The sequence below is a fragment of the Eulemur rufifrons genome, chromosome 7, assembly GCF_041146395.1.
Source record: "Eulemur rufifrons isolate Redbay chromosome 7, OSU_ERuf_1, whole genome shotgun sequence".
Classification (NCBI taxonomy): domain Eukaryota; kingdom Metazoa; phylum Chordata; class Mammalia; order Primates; family Lemuridae; genus Eulemur; species Eulemur rufifrons.
The window spans coordinates 188,213,924-188,238,069 of record NC_090989.1 but is presented as its reverse complement, the minus strand read 5'-3'; the positions used below and the strand labels follow the sequence as shown (position 1 = coordinate 188,238,069).

The following is a 24,146-nucleotide window of genomic DNA, read 5'->3' as shown; positions in this document are numbered from 1 at the left end:
CCTCAGGCACATCATCTGAGGAACAGGCCCTCCTTCCCAGGCAACCGGAGGCTCTTCCCTGCCTGACATCCATGAAGTGGCAGAGCAGACAGGGGGCAGGTGCTTCCCCAGAAGCAGCTGCTTAAGTCAGACAGATGTACTACAAGAGCTGGAAGCCCAGCATTGGAGCCTTGGAAGAAGAGGGTTTCATAGGTGTGGGTTTAGTATTCCCATCCAATTCTCGCTCCTGCCCAGAGCAAAAGCAGAAGACAAGGGAGGCGGGGATAGCAAGTAGCCCTTGGTTCTGCTCAGAAGGAGCATAGCTTCAGGCTAACCCAGCACCATTCTGGCTCTGGCCTCCACCATACACCCACCTTCACTATCCCACTGTTCTGCTTTCAAAGGATTCTCATGTCAGGCAAAGGCTTGTACAAAAATAGAATCTTCTATAGTTATAATCCAGCCAGCTTTCCCTTAGGGTACACCCGAGACACCCATGGACAGGTTTTAGAGACCGGGGAGAATGAACACACTCCAATGTACTTCCTGACCAGCCCACAGGCCCGCTTCATACCGCAGTGGTCCAGCAGCTGAGAGAGTGGAGGCGCGGGGATCCCAGGCCAGCTCCTGCCTCATTCCTAACCAGCACTCCCGAGTGCTCACCAGCTTTTCGTATGGGCAGGGGAGCATCCTGCCTTCTCAAGCAAGACACTTACAGACAACTGTTAGGGAGCTCATCCGGGAAGCTGAAAGGGAGAGAGGAGTCTGTGTGCAGGACAGCCCGTTCCTGAATACTGCCACAGCCCGTTACCATCTGCCAGCTGCCAAAGTCTGTGGAGAGAGAGGATCCGGGCAGGGAATGGTCCACTGATCTGGGTCAGAGAGGAGAGAGAGGGGAGATGATGCAGTCAGTCAGTCATATGCCTGACAGGGAGGCTGGCGGGCGGGGGCGTCACAGTGGCCCTGGGTCAGAGCCGTAAGGTTCTGCTGTCAACCACTTTCTCCAAAAGTAAAAAGAATAGAAAAGAAAAAGAAAGCTGGATAACTAGTGACTGAGAAAGAAGAGGTAGGCTCAGCTGTGAGGACAGTGCTTTGTGCACACAGATAGGAGCAAAAGAACAAGAGCAGAGCATGGCGATAAGATGCCAATCAGAACCAAAGGGTGTGCCTGTCCAGGTGGCTATTGCTGTAAGGACAACCTCAACAGCACCAAAAGAAAGGAAGCAAGGCTGCCTCCGCCCAGCCAGGATCACCCACATGCAGGTTTGCAAGGTGGGCAATGCAGAACCCAGGGGCCAGAGGTCCTGTCACAGAAAAGACAGAACAGGTGTCTTGGGGACTATGGAGGGTGGTGACCTAGATTGAAGAGTGAGGGGTTGACAGCCCTGAGGTCCCTCTTTCCTCTGCAGAGCCTGGAAGGCGCCATAGTTTGTATTCAGAACCATCAACCCAGCAAACTCACTAGCTATGCCCAGAGGGAAGGGATGAATCAGGCAGGCAACCCGACAGCTTCACCAGGCCTTTCTCAGACGGAGGTCTGTGGTGTGGAGGGAGGAAAGTTGCACTAGCAAGCACCTGCTGCCACCTCCTCCCCTGTCCCGGGCAGCAGCCTAGCCAGAGGAGGTAGGGGAGGAGGTAGGGAGACATCCATCAGCTACCCCAGGTCCCAGTCACCAGAGGTGTCACATCTTTGATGCTTCACCCTTTATTCTTTAGTTCAACAACAGCGGAAGGTGTTCTGGTGGGGACCTAGAAACAGGCGTGAGGAGTGGGTGGTGGGGAGCAGAGAAAAATGCTCACTGACCCTGACCCACTCAGCTGGCTGTGTCGAGGGCTCCTAGTCCGAGATGCCAGCTCCACTAGTCACTGTGCCAGTCTTATCCTCAAGCAGCTGCCACCTGAGTGTGGCTGGCCAGGCACTGCAGCTCTGATGATCTTTAAGGATCCCCCTCTTACAGATGGGGAAACGGCAGAGCCCAGACAGGTTAAGACACTTGCCTGACATCCCACAGCTCAGGAGTGCAAGAAGATTTTTTAAACCCAAGCATGACTGCAGATTTGTCCTGAAACGGAGCCACCTTGAGACCAGGCAAACAGATGGCTTTCTATGTTAAGGCTGCCATGCATTGGAACCCCCTGCAACACAGAGGCTTGCCACATTCATCATTCCTGCTAAACTCTAGAAAGTGTATGATGGGAGGCACTAGGGATGAGAACAGGATGTGGTCTGATGGAAGCCCCTAGGGTCCAATAAAGCAGGACTGCTTTGTTTCTAGATGGAGAAACTTGGTCGGGCTCAGGCAGTCTATAAATCAAAGTCTACAAATCTTCCCAGGAGAAGCTGCCCTGTGCTTCCTCCAGCTCATGCCAGGCCTTCAGCCAGAGCAACCTGGCTCCACAAATCTCATCTATTGTTCAAACGGTAGGGTAAAATGTCTTTTCCAGTTTTAGCAGTTTGTGGGAAAACAACAGCTAAAAATCAGAATGTCAAGGGAATGGACTAGAGGAGGCTGGGTAGGATGAGGCATTCCTGGGACCAGGGACATGGGGAAGCTTCTCATGCCCCAAACCCCCTCCCCTAGGGCTGCCAAAGAATAACATTACTGAGGGAAAAAGGACAAATGGGATGCAGTTACTGGTGGCTTCCCCTCAAGGATTCCAGGTTCCCTAGGCCAGGCATTTCCTCTTACTTCCCCCGTGTCTCAGCAGATAACACCAGGCAAGAAACGCATTTGGAGCAACCAGAAAATAGCTGTCAGATGGATGAGAAAACACAGATAGCAGCAGGGTATATTATCCCAGGGCACAGAAGGCACCTCAGCGAATAGCCATCTTTTGTGCACCCTGGAATTTTTCAAGGTGGTGTATGATGTATGAGTGAGCACACGGTCTACAAATTGAGTCTTTCTAGTTGAAGCCTTTGTCAAAGAACAGGTCACGGTGACCATTCAGCTCCTGGGTTTGAGAGCAAGGTGCCATGCTAAGCAGAGAGGTATCACAAATACCAGCCTGGGTTAGCTGGCTAGAGGGGACACCTACAGGTAAGAGTCACCAGGAGTAAGGACCTGCAACTGCATATGGAAAGGAAGGAAAAAGCTTCCAGTCTGTGGTGACAGGTAATTCAACCAGCTTTAGTAAGATCCCAAACTCTTCTGCCCTGTACTCCTAAGTGCAAACAGAGCGGCAAAAATAGAGGTCTGAGCTCCACCTCCTATGCTCATCTACTAACAGGACTGGAAAGAACACGTGACCAAGCAACCCCTCAAACATGGAGAGCAGCAGAGCTGACATTTTAAAGGTCACCTGTCCACATCCTGGGTAGGGGCTGGGACTCCCAGGAGGGTGGTTTCTCCACAATGTTTCACTTCCTTAGCTGGATCCCAGCCAGGCCCCTCTTCACAGCGCTGGGAGAGCTGCAACTCCCACTGGCTGCCACCTCCTGCCAGACACCCTGCTGAGGACCGACTCAGAGCAAGTGTCTTTAGTCCTTTCTGAATCAGTACAAGAATTCTGATTCAAGCAGAGGTGGCTGAACCCAGAAAAGAATTAACAGGTCTGAGTGGGGTTGCCTGGCCTGGCCTTCTACTACCCAGCTTCTAGTGCCCCGACATGGTCCACAGGCCCTCAGATAAATGACTGAAAAAGACAGGTCTTTAACCACAGCTACAGTTTATTGAGCATTTGTGAAAAGGATATTTTGCTCCATTATCTCATTTAAACCCAAACTTATAGGGGACCAGAATCATTATTCCCACTTTAAAAATGGGATAAAATAACTGAGCTCAGAAGGGAAATGATTTTTTCCAGTCACATAGCTAGAAGTAGCAAAGCTGTGACTAAAACCCAGGTTAGACCAAGGCCCCAGCTGATAGTGCACGGATCTTCCTGCCTGATAAGTGGTGGGGGCCTCAAGGAAGGGCACATAACCTCCAAATGGAGTAAAGCACAAAGCTTCCAATCCATGACTGGAAAAAGAGACATTCCTGTGACCCGTGGATGCGAGCAAGGAAGCAGGCTGTCATCCAGGAGCTGCTGTCAGCCATTTTGCCACTATCAGGGAAGCTGGCCAGAGAACAAAGCAGGCATGTGGAAGGAGCCACAGGGAAATGGAGCTAGAACCTTGCTCAGGCTGCACCTGAAGGCTGATGTTCCACTGGACTTTTCCATACTGTCCCTCAGAATCCACAGGGGATTGGCTCCAGGACTCCCTCACAGATAACAAAATCCCCAGATGCTCAAGTCCCTTATATAAAATGGTGTAGTGCAGTTGATCCTTGAATATTGGTTTGAACTACACGTGTCCACTTACATGTGGATTTTCTTCCACCTCTGCCACCCCTGTGACAGCAAGACCAACCCCTTTTCTTCCTCCTCTGCCTACTTAACATGAAGATGAGGATGAAGACCTTAATGATGATCCACTTCCACTTAACAAGTAGTAAATGTATTCTCTTTAATATTGTCTTTTCTCTAGCTTACTTTATTGTCAAATGTAGCCTTCAACCCATATAACATACAAAATGTGTTAACCGACTGTTTATGTTATCAGTAAGGCTTCTGGTCAACAGTAGGCTGTAAGTTTTGGGGGAGTCAAAACTTGTATGTGGATTTTTTACCGCATGGGGGTTGATGCCCCTAAGTCTCATGTTCTTCAAGGGTGAACTGTATTTGTACATAACCCACACATATGCTCCCATATACTTTAAGCCATGGCTAGATAACCTAATACAAAGTAATGCTATGTAAATAGTTGATATACTGTATTTTAAAATTTGTATCACTTTTTACTGTTGTACTGTTATTTTGAATATTTTTTCGATCCACAGTTGGTTGAATCCACAGATAGGAAACATACAGATACTGAGGGCTGACTGTAAATAGTTTTCCTTTATTGTTTAAACCAGTTTGAGATGTGTTTTCTGTTACTTTCACTTGAAAGCATCTGACAAGGCTGACATAGAAAGCTTGAAGGTGCACAGCTAGGAAGGACCTTGGAGTTGCCTCTGATCACACAGATAAGAAAATGGAAACCCACACTCATCAAGTGACATGTCTGAGATCACACAGGTAGTTACTGTCTGAGCCACTATTTAGCATCCTAGGTTTTGAGGAGGCCTAGATGTCACCTAATCCAAACTTACCCCACCTCCCATCACCAAGCCTACCTCGAATGCTTCCACATGATGGCCCCATGGCCTCTGCTTGAGTGACCACCATCAGGAATGGGGCCTCCCTCAGCCTGGCCTTTTAAACATTGCATGGGTGTGCACGTAACTCAACCAGGGACCTCTGTGTTCTTGTGGCAGCCCCAAGAGAAATCTTTCAGGGCTCCATGTTTTCTCTTCCAGGTCTCAAGCTGGCAGTGCCTTTAGACTTCTCACCACTCATGCCAGCTCTGGAGCTGTGGCCCCATGCAAGAATATATCAAACATGGGATGGAAACCCCCCGTGCTACAGAAAATTGTTTAGCTTCTCTGCCTCATAAAGACGGCTTGGAACAGAGATCACTGCTCATAACAAGCAGTTGGCAGGTGGTGGTGGTTAGGGCAAGAGCAGCTAATTAAACAGCAAAGGTTGGTTCCTGTGTTGCTACTTAGCTATTCAACCAGGCTGTTGGGTATCCCTCAGCCAAGTTCATCTGCTCTTCAGGCAGCTTGGCTTCAAGCTGGGCTCATGGTGGCACCATCCTTCCTTAGGCATGGACAATGCTGTGCTAGCAAACCTCCTGCCCCTAAACGCTGTCTGACTCCAGAGCAGAGACCAAGGCCATGCAGAGCTGACCGACACACTGAATAGGGCCTGGGAAGGCAAGTGAGCTTAAAGCATTGTTCCTCCCCCTTCCCAGCCCTCAGCCCTGAGCTGATGAGAGATATCCTAATGGTCCAGAAACACAGCTCAATCGGAAGCAGCTGCAGTAATAGCTAACAATGCTAAAAGGCCACGAGTCTTCCCAGTGAAAGGTATGGGACTGGTAAGAATCAGCACCCCACAGAACTTTCTTCCTAACCTGCCAACACCTTCTACTTAACTTTGAACAAAGCTTCATGGATCCCTTTCGCAGGGAAGTCTGGCTTTAAAAGTGTTATGCTTATAGAATTTGGAGCATATTAAACCCAGAGAATTCATATTATGAGGGGAATTTTGGCTGCCACAGATAGCTTTACTAAAGGGTTTCTTTTCATACAGTTTCTCCTTCTACATTAAAGACCTGATTGGCTATTGTTACCTAAGAGGCAGGGATGGTAATGACAGGATCCCTCAGGCACTTTAAGATAAAAGAGACTAAATTAATTTTAATGTTAATGGAAATGCATAATTAGAATGTTCCAAATCTGAATAATCTAGACTTTCAAAACCCTGGCAAACAGGCATCCACTTCAGAAGAACCCCGTCCGCTGGCTAGCCCAGCCTGGCTCCAGGCAGGCATCCCCAGAACAGACTAGCAGAAGGATCTAACACCCCACAGCAGCTCCCCTCGCACCCACTTTGGTCCAGCTATCTCAGCCTTGGCCAGGCCCCAGGACACAGGGCTTTGAGGCCAGGAGCACACCCCCAACTCTCCCTAGCCTCCTGAGAGAGAGGCCTTGGTGGCCACCCTGGACCAGCTATTATGAGTCTGAGCCACTTGATGCAAGCAGAAATTCACCAGTGAGATTGAGGGAAACTATCACAAGACAGGAAAGTGGGGTCTTTTGGCAGGTGGAAGGGGACGACAGAAAGCTAGCGTGTGGGAAGGGTGATGGAATGCTGCCTCAGCATAGGAGCTCCCAGCAGTCTGGAAAGGTAAGACCCAGAGGACAAGGGGAATCTTCTGGTTTCCTTCCTAGCTGTCAGCAACTCTGCACGGGCAGAAAAAGAGGCAAAGACCAAGAGCAAGAGCCACAGCCCAGAAGCGCGAGGGTCACGCAGAGCCACTGCAGCCCTGGAGATAACCAAGTGCAGACAAGGGTGGCACGGCAGTGGGCATGCACGCCAGCCCCACCCAGAAAACGGGAACAAGCACAGGCACATGGCTTGTCTGCCTGGCACTGTCTCTGCCTAGCCACATCCACCAAACCTCCCCTTGGGACCAAGGGCTTGTGGTCTTGGTTAACAGACTCAGTTCTGGCACTCAAAGACAGTGTTCTGAGTTGGAGGGCTCACCTGCAGAGGTGAGCGCACAGGAGCCCTCTGCACAGTGCAGTCTGAAGCTCCTACACACCCACAGCTTATCTGCTCTGCCTACGTGCAGGGGCTGCTCTTCCCATCTTCCTCCATTGCCTGCTTTGCCCAGAGAAAAACCAGAGGATAATGATGGGAGGTTGTTTCCAGAAGTTTCAAAAGGTTTTTCCTTGTGACAGGCCTGTTACCAAGGAGGAAACTGAGTCCCAGAGCATGCGGACATGTGGCAGAGCTGAGCTGGAATCTGGGATAGACTCTAAAACTCATGCCCATTCTTTTAAATGCCCTTTCTCCCTGGAACTTACTAAGGCCCTTGTAAGTCACACACTGCTTTGTTCTCTCTAGAAGGGCTAGACATTATCAAACCTTTAGAAAACAAAGCAAGTCAGAGGATTCTTTCCTTGGGGGTACAAAATGGAAAAAGTGGTACAGCAGCTAGGAAGTGCTTTCCCCAAGTGTCAGACCACCTTCCAATCCTAAGCCTCCAGCCCAGTGCTCAGCTTTAACCTGCTCTAGGGAACACCATTCCTGCAGCACACTCCGCCGTGCTCCTGGCACATCCATCCTGGCTGAGCTGCTCGTTTTCAAGGTGCATGGAGCCACGCATGGTTTGCCCCAGCTGCACACATTGGCCTAGCTCTCTATTGTATGTTCTCACTGCCCTACCAATTTGGACATGGACTGTGAGAGCCAGAAGGGACTCAGAATCCAGATCCGCCTCTTCAGTCACAATGTGAGATCCACAGGGGGCTGGGATGTGACAAGTGGAGGCAGCCTCGACTCCCCACCCGTCATACCATAACCACTACACTTTTCTGGATTCCCCTGGATTCTGCAAGGGCTCCAGAAAGGAGTTTCAAGCCACTATACAAACCAGCCCTGCTTTGTTCCTGAACACTAACCCACCCTCCAAACGTGGGCCTGCAAGCTGGTTGATCTCCTCTGGTCTCCTAGGTACAGTGCCCACCAGGACACATGCCAAGGAACCCCATCCTGACACACTAGCTCAGGTGCTGGAACCCCACCCTCCAGCCTTGTTAAGAAGGAGAGCTAAACACCTCCATGGGCAAGGGTGTGGAGCTCCTCACCTGGGTTTGGGGACCTCCAGGGGACTGCTACCCATCCTGAAAAAGTTGTCAGAATGGTTTGAGGATGAGGAGCTGGAAGACTTGGCTTCCACCAGCCCCTGGTGGGAAGGCAGGCGGTCCTCTGAAGGTTGTGGCCGGTTCCAGAGCACACTCTGTGGAGAGGATGAGTGACTTTTCCTCCTGCAGCAAAAAGAGCAGGGCTGTCAGCCAAGGGGCCACCACAGGCAAGCCCTCTGCCCACCCTTACTGAATCTCAGGGCTCAGCCTTTTACTTACTTCAACTGTGAAAATGCCACATGGGAGTGGGCACAACACTCAGGCTCAGGGCCATGGGCAGCAATGGCTGGATCTTTATGGAGGGACTGTGGCATCCAAACTACACTGGCCTACTGGCCTCAGAGTACATGCTAGAAAGTGACTCTTAACTAATCGTTCAGTAACTAGCCCCCCTCCCATGTGTTATGCAAAATCTTGAGCCATTTATCTAGGGAGGTCATCTGGGTCTCAGATTTCATCAGATTTTCAAAGAGGTTGATCCTCACACAAGTTCCCAATTCCTAATCATCTTACATTCACCTTTTTTCTTTTTCCAAACTGGCCCCCTACTACCCAGGCAAACAGTATAAGGAAGCTCCTTTAATACCAGCCTCCCCCAGCCCCTGCCCTGTCTGCACAGCACTTCTTCATCCCACAGGGAGCCCCAGCCCTTTATGCTCCTGGGCCACCACAGGCAGTGCCCTTCACCAACCAGATGGCTGGCTTCCAAGGCCCAGGAGAGACAGCAGGAGCATGGAGCTGTGCTCTCAGGCCTTCTGGCAGGGGCCCCCTTTGTTCTTGGGGCTCTAGCCTGGCTCCCTGGTGCTGATGGCCCTGGGCCAGAGCTGTGAGTGACCTTGGTCCCAGTCTGGCCCCTCACCAAGCTGCCTGAGTCTGTGCTCCTGCTGGGACCAGCTCCACAGCCTCGTAGGTGAAGCTCCCAGTAGCTCCCGGGGAGCTCTCCATGACCAGGGAGAAATCACTGCCAAGGCTGGTAGTGCTGCCACGGTCCTTTCGTCCTGAAAGAAGACAGTACCATTGGTCAGCACGTTAACTTCTCCCACTACTGGCCCCCCACCTCTTCCATACCATAAAGCTGGAAAAAAAGGCTTCTAGAACAAACAGTTCCTATGTGATCCACACTTAGAAAGATGTGCAGTGGAAAGGAAATCTGCTGGGATTCAGTACTCACTCAGCATGCAGATATCTTCTAGGGTGAAGCCTGCATCCCGGGCTGGCAAACTCTTCCTCCTGCAAAGGGAACCCAGAGTCGTGAATTCCAGATCTAGCTGGCGTCTCCATTGTTCCCCTCCAACCCCACCTGCCCTGGAAAGCAGCTCCAACTCACTGGTACCTCATGAGACAGGTCCAAACTAAACAGTGTTGCGAAATGCCAGACCCACTTCTGGGACCCACCCCACCTAGTTCTGTCTAATATATAGGTGCAGATTTCTGAGGCTAGCAAAGCCTGCCTTCTCCTTATCGCCCTGAGAGTTCAAGTCTGGCCCAACATGCGTGGAGCTTGGATTACGATGGGAAATGAACTCAGGAAAGACACTAACTCTCACAGGGGTCCTAAGGCAGTTGCCAGCCAAAACTCCTGTATTTCCCAGGCTGGAAGCAGACTCCTGCTCCACTGTGGTGGGCTGCATGGTATGCAGATATGCCTTCTGCAGTAGTCCAGGGAGGGCAACAATCAGCTCGGGGGCATGGGGAGCTGGGAGTCCTCCTGTCCTTGGGTTGGCTTCTCCCTGCAGCAACATACTCTGCTCTCTCAGTCATCAGAGACCACTCATCCATCCCAAAGCCTTTCTGCTAATGAAACTCGAGGCTGACCCCAACACGGACTCCCCCCCCATAGAAGGCCTTCAGCAGTAGCCCTCACCAGGGACCCGTACCCTGGCCTCAGAGGGAAAGCAGGGAGGAGTGCCAGCCTGCCACCATGCAGGGAAGCAGGGCAGGAACGAGGTGGCGAGCCTCCGTCTGCTGTGGAGCCACCCCTGCCCCAGCACGAGAGCCGCAGGCCTCTGCTTACCTCTGAATCTTCAGAGCAGAGAACTCCTCAGAGGTGATATGCTTCAAAAAATTGAAGCAGAAGAAGAAAATCTGAAGGAGAGACCAAAATGCAGTGCGCAATGAGAAGACGGCTTTCTCCAGAGAGAAGACTGAAGTGGCAGAACCCCTGGGAGAGATGGCGCCAGCTGCTCTGGTCAGTCCCTCTGCTGGACATTCGTGTCTGTAAGTGGTGAAGGAGGCAGAGGCTTGGCAGGGCCTGGCAGATGCCTAGGGCTGGGCATGGAAGGAAGGGGTGTGTTTCCTTCCGGGAATGCAAGAGGTTAAGCCAGTGATTTTTCAAACCATCGTCAAATTCAAGATGTGTTCCTGAGCTGTTAAAAGGATAAAGAGAACAGTATCTTCTCCCTAGTCCTCTTCTAAGAACCCCAGGGCTAACACAGGAGGACAGCTGGGAAAGAGATGGTTTGGGGGCAGCGAGATTAATGGACAAATCAGGAACACAGTGGAAGGGAAGGGGATCACATTTTGGGGGAGAGGTGCCCACCAACAGTGGTTCAGAACTGGGGTGGGGCAGCCACGGTCTGACCCAGAGCCTGCCTTCCTCAGGAGCTATGCAGGTCGGGCCTTAAGTCTGAGGTGGGCACAGGCGGGAGGCTCCTGACCTCCAGCCACACTCCCACCACCATGAGCAAATCCTCTCCCTTCCAGCCCTATCCCAGTGGCCTCCACGAAGTTCACCTGGGGCTTCAGTATCTGAAGTTTGTAAACCAACCCCCAATGATTCCCAAAGGTGTGGTCCATGATCCCCTCCCCCAGAGAAACGCCCACACGGCGGCACCCACAGAGCCCCAGAAGTCCCTCAAAAAAGGAGGGGGAAGCTCTGACTCGCAATATACGTAATCTAAACTTTTACACCCCCACAATATGCTGAAATAAAAAAAAAAAAAATCCAGGGGCAGGGGGGAAGGAGGAGGTTGCCCAGGTCAGGTCGTATGAAAATGGTATGTTACATAAAATTAAATAGGTGTTTTCACCACAGACTTTTTAGTTTTTAATATGCTAATGTGTTCTTCAAACCTCAAAGGCAAGAGAGGGGTGACAGAGCGATGTTTAATAGGCCTAGAGTTTTTCTGTTTTTTTTTTTTAAAGCATCAGTGTCTGGAACGTTTGGTGGGGGTAAGAGAAAAGCCCACACCCTGAAGACCAACCCTGCAGCTGAGGAGACCCTCTTGTTTATACTGAGAGATGTCAAGGGCCTGAACTCAGAGCCCACTCTCAGCTCCATCCTTTGCCCTGAGTGTCTGAAGGCAGAGTCTGCCCTGCTTTGGGGGAGGAGGGAAACTGTGGGGAGGGCAGAATGTCCTGCAGCTCCAGCAAAGTCCCAAAATGAGGCTACAAAGAGGCTTTACGCACTGTTTTCAATGCAAAGTTGCCGCCTCTGACGGAGTTCACGGAGGCCTCTGAGGAACAGGCTTATGAGCTCTGCAGCCCTGGCAGATGCGATAAGTGCTCAGAAGAAGAGATTTGGAGGGGGAGAGGAGCAGCTGAGACGGAGGAACAAAAGGAGGAGGCGCGAGATAAGATGCCCAGGAAGGAAGCAGCCTCAGGAGGGTGAGAAAGATGAGAAAGATGCTTCAGGAAGATGGGGGGGTGGGGTGGGATAGAAGAGAGAGCTAAGGCTGTGGGACGGCTTCCGTGCTGGGCATCTGGACTCATTCTCTGTGAGGCAGCATGCTCCAGGAGACTCAAGGTCAAATGTATCACCCAAGGTCATCCAGGCAATAAGTGCATGCGGAAAAGCAGGCATACCAAAGACTGCGAGAAGCCCCAAAGGGGATGGGGGTGTGGAGAAGGCAGTGGGGAGGAGGAAGAGGATGCTGACTATATGTGAAGGGTAAGCAGGATCAGTGTCCAGACAGGAGGGCTAAGGTACAGGTTTATAAGCCTTTGTAAATTAGAGCTAAGTTGTAGCTACGTAAGTTCAAGCCTGAACAGTGCCCAGAAAGGAAGGGATCTTGAGGCAGCCTCAGGGCAGGACTCTGCTGCCTTCGCCCTGGGGTTGAAAAGTGGCTGAGCGGATGTGATGGGAGGAGGGAACAGGAAGTGCTTCAGCATTTTGGCTGTAGGGATGAGCGGCACAGAAAAGGACTTGTTATAAACTGGTTCCAGAGCTGAGCACAGAAAACAAGGCTACCCTGAGAAGGGAGGAGAACTGACATACGAAGGTCACAGGCAGCCAAGGCAGACACGTAACCGCTGGCACAGGCACATGGGCACGTTTTCTCTCTACTGCATGGGATCCTGAGGCCCATATGGGGAACTAGCCTGGCGCTTTTCCCGCCATGCTGCCTGAGGAGGACAGGACAGGCAGCTGCTTCCCAGCACGTCCCAGGCAGGGAGCTGCCCCCAACGTATGGAAACTAGACAGACTGTCACTCTGTCCCTCTTGTCAGCCCTGAGTTGTATGCTCACAGACTGTGCAGTACTCACCTCCTCTCCTTTGCTTAGCCGATCTACCAACATGTGCCTGAAAAGAGGAGGGCAAGGAGGTCAAAGTGAGCGGCGCCAAGACGAGTGGACCAAGGGGGCCTGGGTCACCAGGTACTGTCCTCAGCACCAGTGTGTGAGGTGGGGCCTGATCAGTAGTTTCAGTCCTTCCCAAGGGGTGGGACTCTCCTGACCTTCAACCTCTGTGAGAGCCACCACACCACTCACACCAACAGTTACCAAGGCATGGTCCCGCCCCCAAACCTGACATTCCTCAAAAGCTTACCCAAAGAGGAACCAGTCATAGGCCACAGTTAGGTAAAGGATCTCAGCAGGCTTCAGGGATGTGTGGATGAGCCCATCCTGGAAGAGACCACAGGAGATGCAGCAAGATCAGAAAGCTGCTTCCTCCATGACTAAATCCTCTCCTCACCCTAGGAGCTGAACCACAACCAGACCCAGTGACAACGCAGGGTGACCAACAACCCCAACAAGAGGGTTAAACAAAACATCTGCTCTGGGTGTCTGGGTCCCTCACCCCAAACCTTCTCTGCGTTCTAGAGAAAATCCTAATGTATCCAAGGAGTAGAGTTTGGTAGGGGCCTCTGAATGCTCCCTGACCCCACGGCCCAGCCCATTAGTACTTACAGCCCACAAGGAAAGGCGTAGCAGGGAGATGAAGAGAGGGGTCCGATCCCAGCCTGAGATACAGTGTACCAGCAGCCCGCTGTCATCTACTCCAGACGCACAGGACACAACACCCAGGAGAGAACCAGACACAGGCTGATGAGCAAGGAAGTGCCACCACCCTGTCCTGGTGTGAGGGGGCCAGGCCACCCCTAGCCTCCCTCTTCCCTAGTGGGGCCCCCCAAGGCTTTTCTCCAACCTAGTCCCAGAAAGGGGTGAGTGGTGAGCATGTCTTTGTAGCATCTCCTCTTTCTTCTGGCTACACAGTTCTCAGGGTACTTCTGGGGAAGCAGTCCAGCCTGGACATTCCACTCTGCCCAGGTCATTTAGGTGGGGCTGACTACATGTCCCTACTCTATTTCTCAGTGGGACACTGCAAGTATTTTGGGGGTGGGAAAATTCTTCACTGCACAGGGCTATAGGAATTGCAGGATGTTTAGTATCCTTGGCCAACAGTCACCATATGCTAGCAGTACCTTTCCCACCTCCTTAATTCCTGCAACAGCCAACACTCCACACACACATTTCCCAAAGGCCTTTGAAGGGCAGTGCTGCCCCAGCTTGAGAACCAATGCCTAGCTCCAGGGGCCAGCATGGGACTTACTGCTCTTAGGTCCTCTTGGTTACCTGAGCCAATACATTTCCACCTGTTTGAGCAAGTGCAACCCCACAGGAGTCCTGACTGCCTCCAAGGAGTTAGGAGTCAGTCCGCCATAGAGATACTGGGCAGTACAGGCCCATCCAGTCACAATAGCAAACTGACTGGGCGACGTGCCAGCATGCACACCCTTTGTGGGATTCACCTCAAGTGTCACCTTTCTGAATTCAGAGGCCCATCTTGGCCTCACACACGATGCTGACATGCAAAGCTGAGCCCATGCTGAAAACACCCTGTGTGGCTCAGATGGTGATGAGTTCTTAATTGTTTCCAGTGTTTTGAGGACATGGAATAAACCTACCAATGGACCAAGTCCCACACAGCCTGTAGGATTCTAGGAACTCCCCCAATCCCTCTCCCACAGAGTAAAATGTAGATGTGTGACCCCAACAAATACACAGTCAGAGTGTAACAAACTGGGAACATCCAGAAGATATGGTGGCTTGAGGGTTCCAGAAGGGACAGACTCACCATCGCTATTAACTATGGAAAGCAGCAATTTCAGGTAGTTTTGTGTTTGTTGCACCAGGTCCCAACTCTGTTGGGGAAGACAGGAAAAAAAGAGATCCAGGAATAGATATTAACTCAGACTTGAAATTTAAAGTATTTAAAATTAAAATGCCAAGAGTTATTCTAGGACAAGTACACAAGGCTCCTGATCACAGGCCACAGGTCTCAAATCCCAGATAATCCAAGATAGTCATCCTCCTCTGAGGATGACAGTCTGACAGTCATTCCACCTCTCCTTGCACCCTCCACCCGTGGACCCCCACTCAGTGTGATCTCACGCATGTGAGGGTGAGGAAGGAAGGGATGCAGAGGCCTGGGCGACCCACAGCCTTTAGCAGCAGCTGTTAAGCAACTGCACATTAGCCCTCTAAGCCCTGGGCTCCTGGTATGGCTATCCTGTGGGAGTCAATGAAGGTAAACAAGGAGCCCCGAACCTGTGGCCAATGTCTCTAAATGGCCAACTGGAAAGATTCACTCTGTCACCTGCCATCATATCACAGAAACCAACTAAAATATCAACCTTCTTGTCAAACACGCTTCATTTGCTTTATTGCTATTCGCTGTATACTGTCTTTTGATGAATAATAAATAAAGCCTGTTTGGCAGACAAAATCTTCAAACAGGAGGCCCATGAGGTAGGAAATGGAAAATAAGCAAAAGCCATAAAGAGATTAGAATCTCTGTTCTAGCCCAAGTAAAAGGTCTAGACCAGACACTCTGAGACACAGGCCCCTCAGAACCTGGAATTCCATGGAGGGGCCTGACCTAGTTCTGTGGTGCCCTTTTTCCTAGCTCGGGGCAGCCTCTGTTCTCTTAAGACACAATTGCTTATCCGCGTCTGGAGCTGTGCAGAGAGGGCGGCTCATGCCAGCAAGAGAGCACTTCCCGGGGGAAGGGGAAGACAGCACCTGTAATTGGAATGGTTTTCCCAGGAATTTAAAACAGGCTCATTTACCTGACCCTCCCACAGCGCCCAGAGAGTTCTGACCCACTTTCGGTGGCTCCAGAGACAGCTGCAGCAGTGCTGCACTAATAAAGTCATTATCAGTGGTAGCACAAGGGGTCTCACAACTCATCTGGCTTAACATGTCGCTAGATTTCCCGAGAGCTGTGATTCTCACGGGGTGAGGAAGAGCGGGAGAGGGAGTGAGGGCCATGCAACACGAAGCCCTGTGAGGGCTGGGCGAAGACTGCAGCAGCCAAGGGAGAGCAGAGGCCCACAAAGGACTGGAGAGCTGCGCGGACCACCAGCAACCATGGTGGCTCTCTGAAGGAAATGCTTGACAACAAGGGAGGAGCAGCAAGTTCCCAGTGCTGGGAGAAGCTACGGCTGGGGAGGGCTGAGTTGGGAGAGGCCCAAGGTTACAGCTGAGCTGAGGGATGAAGCCAGCCTGCCAGACTCAAAGTTCATGTTCTCAGTCATACGCTACACTCTAGGGACGTTTCCTACAATACCAGAGTAAGTCAGTCTGCGGGGACTGCTGAATGAGGAGGCCCTGGGAGATGTGTTAAAATCGAGACTTACCTCTGATTCTCATACTATGTGCTCCATGAAAAAGTCTCTGGGAGCAGAGCCAAGTGCCGTGCCTCTGCTTATGTTTTCTATGCCTGGAGTGCTCTTTCTCCCGCTCGGCAAACTCCTATTAATCCTTCAAAGGCCCAGCCCAATTATCTTCTCTATGGGGTCTTCTACAGCCACTGGTTGTTATGTAGGTGACAGTTACGTTGCCTCTCTTCCTAGACTGAGCCTTGGGAGGGTGGAGGCCATTTTGGCATCTCTGCATCTCTAAGGTTCAGGCACCAGAGGTCCCTGAAGAATGTTCCTCACGGCCTGTTCCCAGTCAGGGGCCAGCTTGAGGAGACTCAGCCCCCAGGAGGGGCATTACAGCATAGAAAGAACGGACATACCTCTAAGGAATGCAACTGGTTACCTGGAAGGCATCAAGACACACATGTACTGCTACAACTGCTCCTACTCCTCATTCATTCAGGGAACATCACACTGTGCGGCTCCTGAGGGCCTGGCACTGGGGACACAGCAGGAAAAACGATGGCTTCAACCCTCACAGAGTGGCGGGAGTGGGAAGACAGAGTGAACCACTGCAGGTGTACAACTAAAAAGAGACCTCTAGGATGCTGTGGGACCATGTACCTGGAGAGCCTAGCCTGGTCTCTGGCGACATCAGGGAAGGCCTATCAGAGGTGGTGACTCAGAAGAGCACATACAAGGGGGAATGGAGACATGTCTCAGGCAGAAAGAGCAGCACATGTGAACCTGGAATCTTCTAGTATTCACTGGCTTAGTCTTTCAAGGTCTAAGCTCTGTGCTGGTTTCTGTGCTGGGGCTGCATAAGCCATGGGAAGCCATGAGAAGCTCCAGAGAAGCTTCCTTTAAGGAGCTGAAAGGAGGCCAGTGTGGCTAGAGGAGGATCGGTCAGTCACAACAGGCAAGGCCAGGCTGCATGGAGCTGGGGAGGCCAACTAAGGGTTCTTGGACTGTGCTCTGAGGAAAATGGGAAGTCAGTAGTGGGTTTTAAGGCAGGGGTGACAATGATGGCCCTGCTATATCACTTGAGTGCTTGCTATCTGCCAAGACCTATTCTAAGTGCTTTATATTCACTATTCTAGTTCTCTTCAGCGTGGCCCCGCAGCTCAGAAGTGAGATGCTCCAAGATGACAGTAGCCTGAACTAGCCAGCGCACAAGAGATGGAGGCAAGAAGGGCTGGAGTTTCTCTAGAGCAGAGATTTAGAGAACTGATGGGACCTGCTGATGGATGTGGGGAGCAAAGAACCATCCAGGTCTGAGCACCTGGGTAAATGGTTGGCTATGGCCAAGTCTACTTTGGACAGCTTGACATGTGTGAAAGGTGGTGTTGGTGTGGATCAGAGAGGCCTGGCCGTGGGCTCATGGTGTGGGTGATGGATGAGATCACCTGGGGAGATGATGCAAAGTAATGGGGTTTGGGGGCACTAGTGCTTAAGGGGACAGAAAAGGCAGGACCGGCCGGGCGCAGTGGCTCACGCCTGTAATCCTAGCACTCTGGGAGGCCGAGGTGGGCGGATCGTTTGAGCTCAGGAGTTCGAGACCAGCCTGAGCAAGAGCGAGACCCCATCTCTACTAAAAATAGAAAGAAATTATATGGACAGCTAAAAATATATATAGAAAAAATTAGCCGGGCATGGTGGCGCGTGCCTGTAGTCCCAGCTACTTGGGACGCTGAGACAGGAGGATCGCTCGAGCTCAGGAGTTTGAGGTTGCTGTGAGCTAGGCTGACGCCACGGCACTCACTCTAGCCTGGGGAACAGAGTGAGACTCTGTCTCAAAAAAAAAAAAAAAAAAAAAAAAAAGAAAAGGCAGGACCCATATCTGGCCAGGGAAGAGGATGCCAGGAGGCTCAGTGAGACAAACTGGCTGAGAAACACCAAAGAGGAGGCATGATGGGAGAAAGCCTGCCTCCTCCACTCCAGCCCTGCTGCCTTCATGCCTGGAGCTTTATCACTGTTAACTTCCTTGAGTTAGTGAGTTAGCAGCCTACTTCATTGAAATCTGTCTGTATTTCAATTCAGGGGTCACTTTTATGAAATGATCATATCTGAACCTGGCACAACTCTGAAACAGGTGTTGCCATCTCCACTTTAAGAGGGATGTGAGGTCATTTGCTCAAGACCACGAGCCACAGAAGAGCCAAGCAATCCGAGCCCTATGTCCAGGGCCTCTATTCAACAGAAAATCCCCTCACACGCACAGGATCCCTTCCTAAAGAGGCAAATATCCTTGGTAGGACCATGGAATCCTTACAATCACACCTTATTTGGTGAGTAGTTCATCAGACCTAGTTTGTACATGCATAAGGAGCAAAAATCGTGCCAGAAGAGACCAGAAGAAGGGTAGCTTTGGGGCAGGGCCTGCTTAGGACCTCTGCATGCAATAAATTAAGAAGGAAGCCTGCAGGTTCTTTTAGCCACTCAACCTGTCTAGGCACAGCCTGGGACTTGAGACCAGGGGACAGGCTCTCCACACACCTATTCCTTTTCCAGGCTTCTGGACTGTAACAAACAACTGGCTTGCTCCCTTTCTTGCACCTATATGAGGGAACACCTAACATCACCCTACTTCATTCAAATAGCTGCTGAGCATCCGTCTTGTGATTAGTGGCTGGACATAGAGGGATAAAACAAGACAAATACAACCCTGCTTTTAGTGACCTCCCTGCTGTCAGGACAAGAGTACAAGGAGACATGCACGCACCCAGTTGCTAACACAGGTGGGCAGCCTCTCTGAGAAATGGAGACCTCAAGGCTAGGTGGGAGTTGTCTAGACCTGGGGACAGAGGAAACGAGGAGGGAGGCAGGACATCTTCTAGTATTCACTGGCTTAGTCTTTCAAGGTCTAAGCTCTGTGCTGGTTTCTGTGCTGGGCCTGCATAAGCCATGGGTCCCCCCCATCCTCCTGGATTTCAGGGAAGCAGATCTCTAAATCAGTGACTACAGCTCAGTGGAAAATTCCATGATAGATGTGCCCGGGGGTTAATGGGAATGTAGACGCAGGCATCCAACCCGCCAGGGATGGGGGAGAGGCAGCAGATCAGGGAAGTCTTCCTGAGGTAGACACCCGAGCCAAATCCTGAAGGGCAGTGTGTCAGCCAGACAAGAGGAAGCTGAGAGATGGCAGCCAGGCAGAGGGAATAGGACATGGGGAAGGTCGCAGGAAGAACAAGACTACTTGTTCTGTCTCAATCAAGTGGCAAGCGAGACTGCTGGCAGCCTTTAGACTGTGTGGGCTAAATAGGGTAGAGAGATGAATCCACCCGGTAAAAACTAGGGGCCCCTTCCATGGTGCACAGTAACAGAGAAGAACACAATGCAAGTAATTTTAACATTTCTATAATCAAATGAGGTCAGGCAGCTCAGTACTTCCTCTGGCAGAATGCACATTTAAAAGGAAAAATGAAAAAGTCACTAAAGCCCAGATCTGGAAAAGCAGACTCTATGAGGTCCTCTGGAAACAGAACCCCCTGGTGGATGCAAATCTTTGAATGAGTCACGTTCAGAAAGCTTTGATTTTCTGGGCCAAGATCAAATCAGGAGAGACAGAGTTAAACAGATAAGCAGTTCCTCCTCTCCTAGGCTTTTCTGAGAAGTCAGAAGGCCAATGGCATCGGAGGGCACAAGCCAAACCATCAGGCATCTGCACAGGGCTCTTGTGCCCCTTGGTCCCCACTCTCTTATCTTGCCCTGTTTGAGTCAGGCCCCTCACCTGATACTGGCTCCAGTCAATGTTCAGAGAGTGAGTCAGGAAGTCAGGGATACTCAATGGGGCATCAACGTAGTCCTGGGGATAGAAAGACATCTGTGAGACGTGGGCTGGCCACCAGAAGAGGCTGTGGTGCTGGGGCAGACTGCAGCCCTGAAGCTGTGACGATCACAGGCAAGACATCCCTCCACAGTGCTTGCTTCCTCCCGGCCAGATGCCTGTGCCACCCCAGGAGTGACAGCTTAAAAATCAAAGTGACCAGATCATTGCAGCTAAGCAGGGCTTTTCAGTCAGACATTGGAGTGTTTGCTGCTGAAACAGACAAGATCAATCTGTACTCAGCCTCCGTCAGGCTTTCATGGCCAGCTCCTACCGACTGCAGAAGGAACAGAACGCTGCACCCAGCTTCACACAGACAGTAAAGGGTGGGGTGAGGGCTTTTCCCTCGTTCCTGAAAAATTCCTTTAAAGAAAGGAATAGATTAAAAGGGGAGAAAGCATATATGATGAAAATTTAACATGTATATATAAGGAGAAGAGGGAGACAAAGAAATGAGACTCATTCAAGGAAGAAACAGAAATGAAAAAGGTAGTTATTTTCCCCAAAAAGATCGCTAGCTGTTCTCCTTGGTATCCCTTTACAAAGAGACAAGACCCAAGTTGATGAATGTTATTACTCATACCTGCTTCCAGTTAAATATGAGCCCTTCAGCCATGTAATCCCGATCCTTATATTCCTTGAAAAATTCACAGCCTGGAAAAGAAGGGCAGAGTTATGACACCTCCCTTCCCAGTCCAAAGTCTCCGGAGACACCCCTGGCGGAGCCAGGGCTCTGAGTACTGAACGACTGAGGGAGCCACCAACTCACATACTTCTCCACACTGGTGGCTCCAGCGAGGTCAAGGCCGATACGGGTGAGGACTGAAACGGGTGGCCAAGAGCCAGGGGGTGAGCTCTGGCACCCCTCTGATTTTCTAGCTGCATGCCTTTTCCACAAGGTACTACCTGCCCTTATGCCTCTTTGTAACTCTGTGCTCATTGGTCACTGGTCACTCCCCCCTCATTGCAGGTCCCCTTTATCCTACAAGTCTCTACAGTGCCAATCCCAGCAAACAAAGGCATGATTCAAAATGCGAACCCAGCAACTCTTATCTAACTGCGGAGGATCACTCTTCCTCATCTCTGAAACGGGGGCAGATGATACTAACCTCACAGGCTTAGTGAGGACCGAATGTCCTAATATACTGGAAGGGACCATGAACAGTCCCTGGAAACCTAACACAGGTGCTCAAGAGACATGTCTCCAACAAAACAGGCAAAGATATACTTTTCTGTATCATTTGTTACAAAAATCATGAAACTCCACCAGGGTAAACCCTCAGGAATAGAGAGGAACAGTGGAGAGAACAGAGCTCTGGCAACACTCCCAGCTTCAAACCTCAGCTTTTCACTTAGCTCTGTGGCTGAGAACAGGTGGTTTAACTTCTCTAAGCCTCGATTTTCTTATTTGTAAAATGGTTAAGGATGAAATAATACGAAGAACACAGAGCACAGCACCAGTACAAGTGCCACTCAAATGGCAACGTACCACTATTATCACCATGCCACTGCTGCAACAAGGGCCCACTGTGCCAGCCTGCAGCTTAAACTTAACTGCTCTGCTCTGCTCTGCAGTTGGGGTGGCTGCTTTGGCCAGAAAGGAGGTGGCATGCTCTGGGCCATGGCTTGCCCCGGCTGAGTTCTGGCCACACCATAGCACAGTGAGCATCCTGGGCCTCCAAGGGGCTCCCAGTGGCTTCAAGCTACAGGGTGGGAAAAGGCACCTGGATAGCAGCTTCTTGCAGTTATTCTCAGTTCCTCAACCAGGGCCTCTACACAAACTTCAGAGGGCCCATGATTTTGGCCACAGCCCCAAGTCTGGTGAGGTCCTGGAAGGCAGCAAAACAGTTGCCCAAATTCTGTAGAAGGGGCCACAGGCCAAAAAAATTCACATGGAACTCTGCAGCAATTCTTAGGCCAAGTTCTTATCTGAGACAGCCCCAAGGAAGACGGGAAGGCTTCCTCTGGAGAGGACGTGGAGACCCACCCTGTGATTTCCAGACATGGCTTTCATTCCACAAACGCTCTGCACTCTAATCCCCAGGCCTCCCTGCTGTCTGAAGCCAGGTAGCAATCCTCAGCTGCAACACTTCAGCCCGTTCTCGGGTGCCTTGCCGAGAAAAAGAAGAATTATAAATGCCAGACAGAGGCCCTGAGCTCATGAGGCCAGGTACAGAAGAGGCAGCAATTATTTCTCAGAGCTCTTGTGAAGTGCTGTTTTCCCAAACTTCAGCCGCTCAAATCAACACTACAGGCTCTAGGCTGAGCTCAGACCAGCCTATGATGCAGAAGCAGTTTTTGTTCGAAACTGACAGAATTAAAACAGAGTCGGCACCCAGGGCAATGCCTGATGTTCACTACCTGAACAGGCTTCTGAACCCACTGGAGGCAAGAGGGGAGGGACCAAAAGTGGGGTGAGAACAGCAACTCACTCAAGGAGAAAACACATTAGATTTGTGCTGCAGAGTTTTGCCCCCATCTATTTTGGTGCCCTGAAAGAACTGCTCCCAGAATACTTCTCATTTTCAAGGGCCAGTGTAAGCCCAGGTTAGTCTGACACAGCTAGAACTGAAACCACTAGGGTATCTGGGCCTCAAAGCCATCCTAGGACTCAACTGAGACTCTTTAAATCCTCAAATCTCAAAGCGTCAAAGTGTATCTCATGACTTGGTTTGGATGATAGTAATTTTATTACTTTTCCTTATTTTGAAGGTAATGTAAAAGAAACCCTCAAGAACATAAATATATCCTAAGGTGAAAAGTGCTTCCTTCTCCTATGCAATGGTATCTGCCCCAACCCCTGGCTTTTTTATGTTATTGATCCCTCTTATCCTCCCCAACACACACACGTCCATCAGATGTAGGACATGGAAATTTTAGGAAGTGGGGGAAAAAATTCTGAGAGATCTTAACATTTTGGCATATTTCCTAACCCTTTTTTGTAAGCACTTTTTCCTTCCATAGTTGAGACTGCACTATGTAATTCTGTATCCTGCTTATCTTAAGCTCCATGACTTTCTCCATGTCAAAAGTTTAAGCATTTTCTATTTTTCTATGACTATGTAATACTTCATTCCATCGACAGATGTACAATCATGTACTTATTCTTTATTGTGATTAATGAAAAAAATTTCGTTTTGCTATTATAAATAGACATCTTGAACATCTTTGGCCCCAAAACTGAATTATGGCCTAATGACAGATTATTAGAAAAATAACTAGGTCAAAGGGTGTTAACATTTTGGGAGTCTCATAACAAGTTGCCAAACTACAGCAGAAAGGATACTGTGCTACTATTTCAGAGCAGTGGTATTTATATTTCCAGCAAAACTATTTTTTCCAAAAGAAGTCCTACTTGGAACCTAAATTTAAACAAAGTGATGCCTGGTTCCTCAGGCACTGCAAACCTTTTGTTCAGCAGAGAGTATTTCGGTCTGTGGAACCCCTGAAGCATGTCCTGAGAGTCGGAAGCTAGGTCTGAAAACCAGCTGCAGAGCTACCCAATGGCTCCAGCGTGTACACCCTTGGGTAGGATACTTCTGTTACATTGTGAGCCTGATGCACCATCATCATAATCTGCATCAGTCCAAAGTTACTTTTAGGGAAGAGAAGAGGAGGTTCCCTGAGCCCTCTTCCATCTACCCACCATTAGGCCTGTTATTTACAGGGAACCTGTCATGGATGGGTCTGGCCCTTTACTACGAAATGAGCACCATTATCCTCATTTTATAAGGGATGAAACGGATGCTCAGAAGGATTAAGGGACTTGTTCAAGGACACGTGGTGCTAGGGCTGAGATTCGTGCCCAGTTCTGTATGGCACTGAACACTACACTGGAAGAGAAGAATGAAGAGAGACTCAGGTGAAGGCCTCTGTTGAAGTGCCAGGTTATCAGGGCTTGGAGTTTGAATACCGCCAGCTTGCATCTGATGAGGACGCTCCCCTGACAAGGCACTAGACGAGCCTGCCTGCCATCGCTACTGGCCATGTGGCTCCAAGACTGAGGAGACGAGGTCTGAGAGAAGACTGAAGGCAGATGTTGGTGCTGATAAAGAGGAGAGAGGTTTCAAGGAGCAAGAGTATATTGCCTATTGTCTGCTCACAAAGTCTGGCATTGATGTTGGGCTTCTTGGTCTCCCTTGCGGAATAGGCAGGTATTGCTAGAAAGCC

The 24,146-nt window shown here is 50.4% G+C and overlaps 1 protein-coding gene across 35 annotated transcripts in view; it reads right to left on the bottom strand.

The window, feature by feature from the left end:
* Positions 1-24,146, bottom strand: part of MTMR14 (myotubularin related protein 14) — a 50,151-nt gene that overhangs the window by 2,996 nt on the left and 23,009 nt on the right. For 9 of the 35 annotated variants that reach the window (XM_069476068.1, XM_069476069.1, XM_069476088.1 and 6 more), the window contains 10 exons: positions 20,560-20,630; positions 19,881-19,955; positions 14,584-14,650; positions 13,416-13,501; positions 13,054-13,130; positions 12,771-12,807; positions 10,300-10,370; positions 9,457-9,515; positions 9,145-9,283; positions 8,229-8,408 (listed from right to left, as the gene is read on the bottom strand). In XM_069476068.1, the coding sequence (XP_069332169.1) occupies positions 8,229-8,408; positions 9,145-9,283; positions 9,457-9,515; positions 10,300-10,370; positions 12,771-12,807; positions 13,054-13,130; positions 13,416-13,501; positions 14,584-14,650; positions 19,881-19,955; positions 20,560-20,630 (862 nt within the window). Of the gene's footprint in view, positions 1-695; positions 852-8,228; positions 8,409-9,144; positions 9,284-9,456; positions 9,516-10,299; positions 10,371-12,770; positions 12,808-13,053; positions 13,131-13,415; positions 13,502-14,583; positions 14,651-19,880; positions 19,956-20,559; positions 20,631-24,146 lie in introns of all 35 variants that reach the window. The other 26 variants (XM_069476063.1, XM_069476065.1, XM_069476080.1 and 23 more) reach the window with 8 other exon arrangements.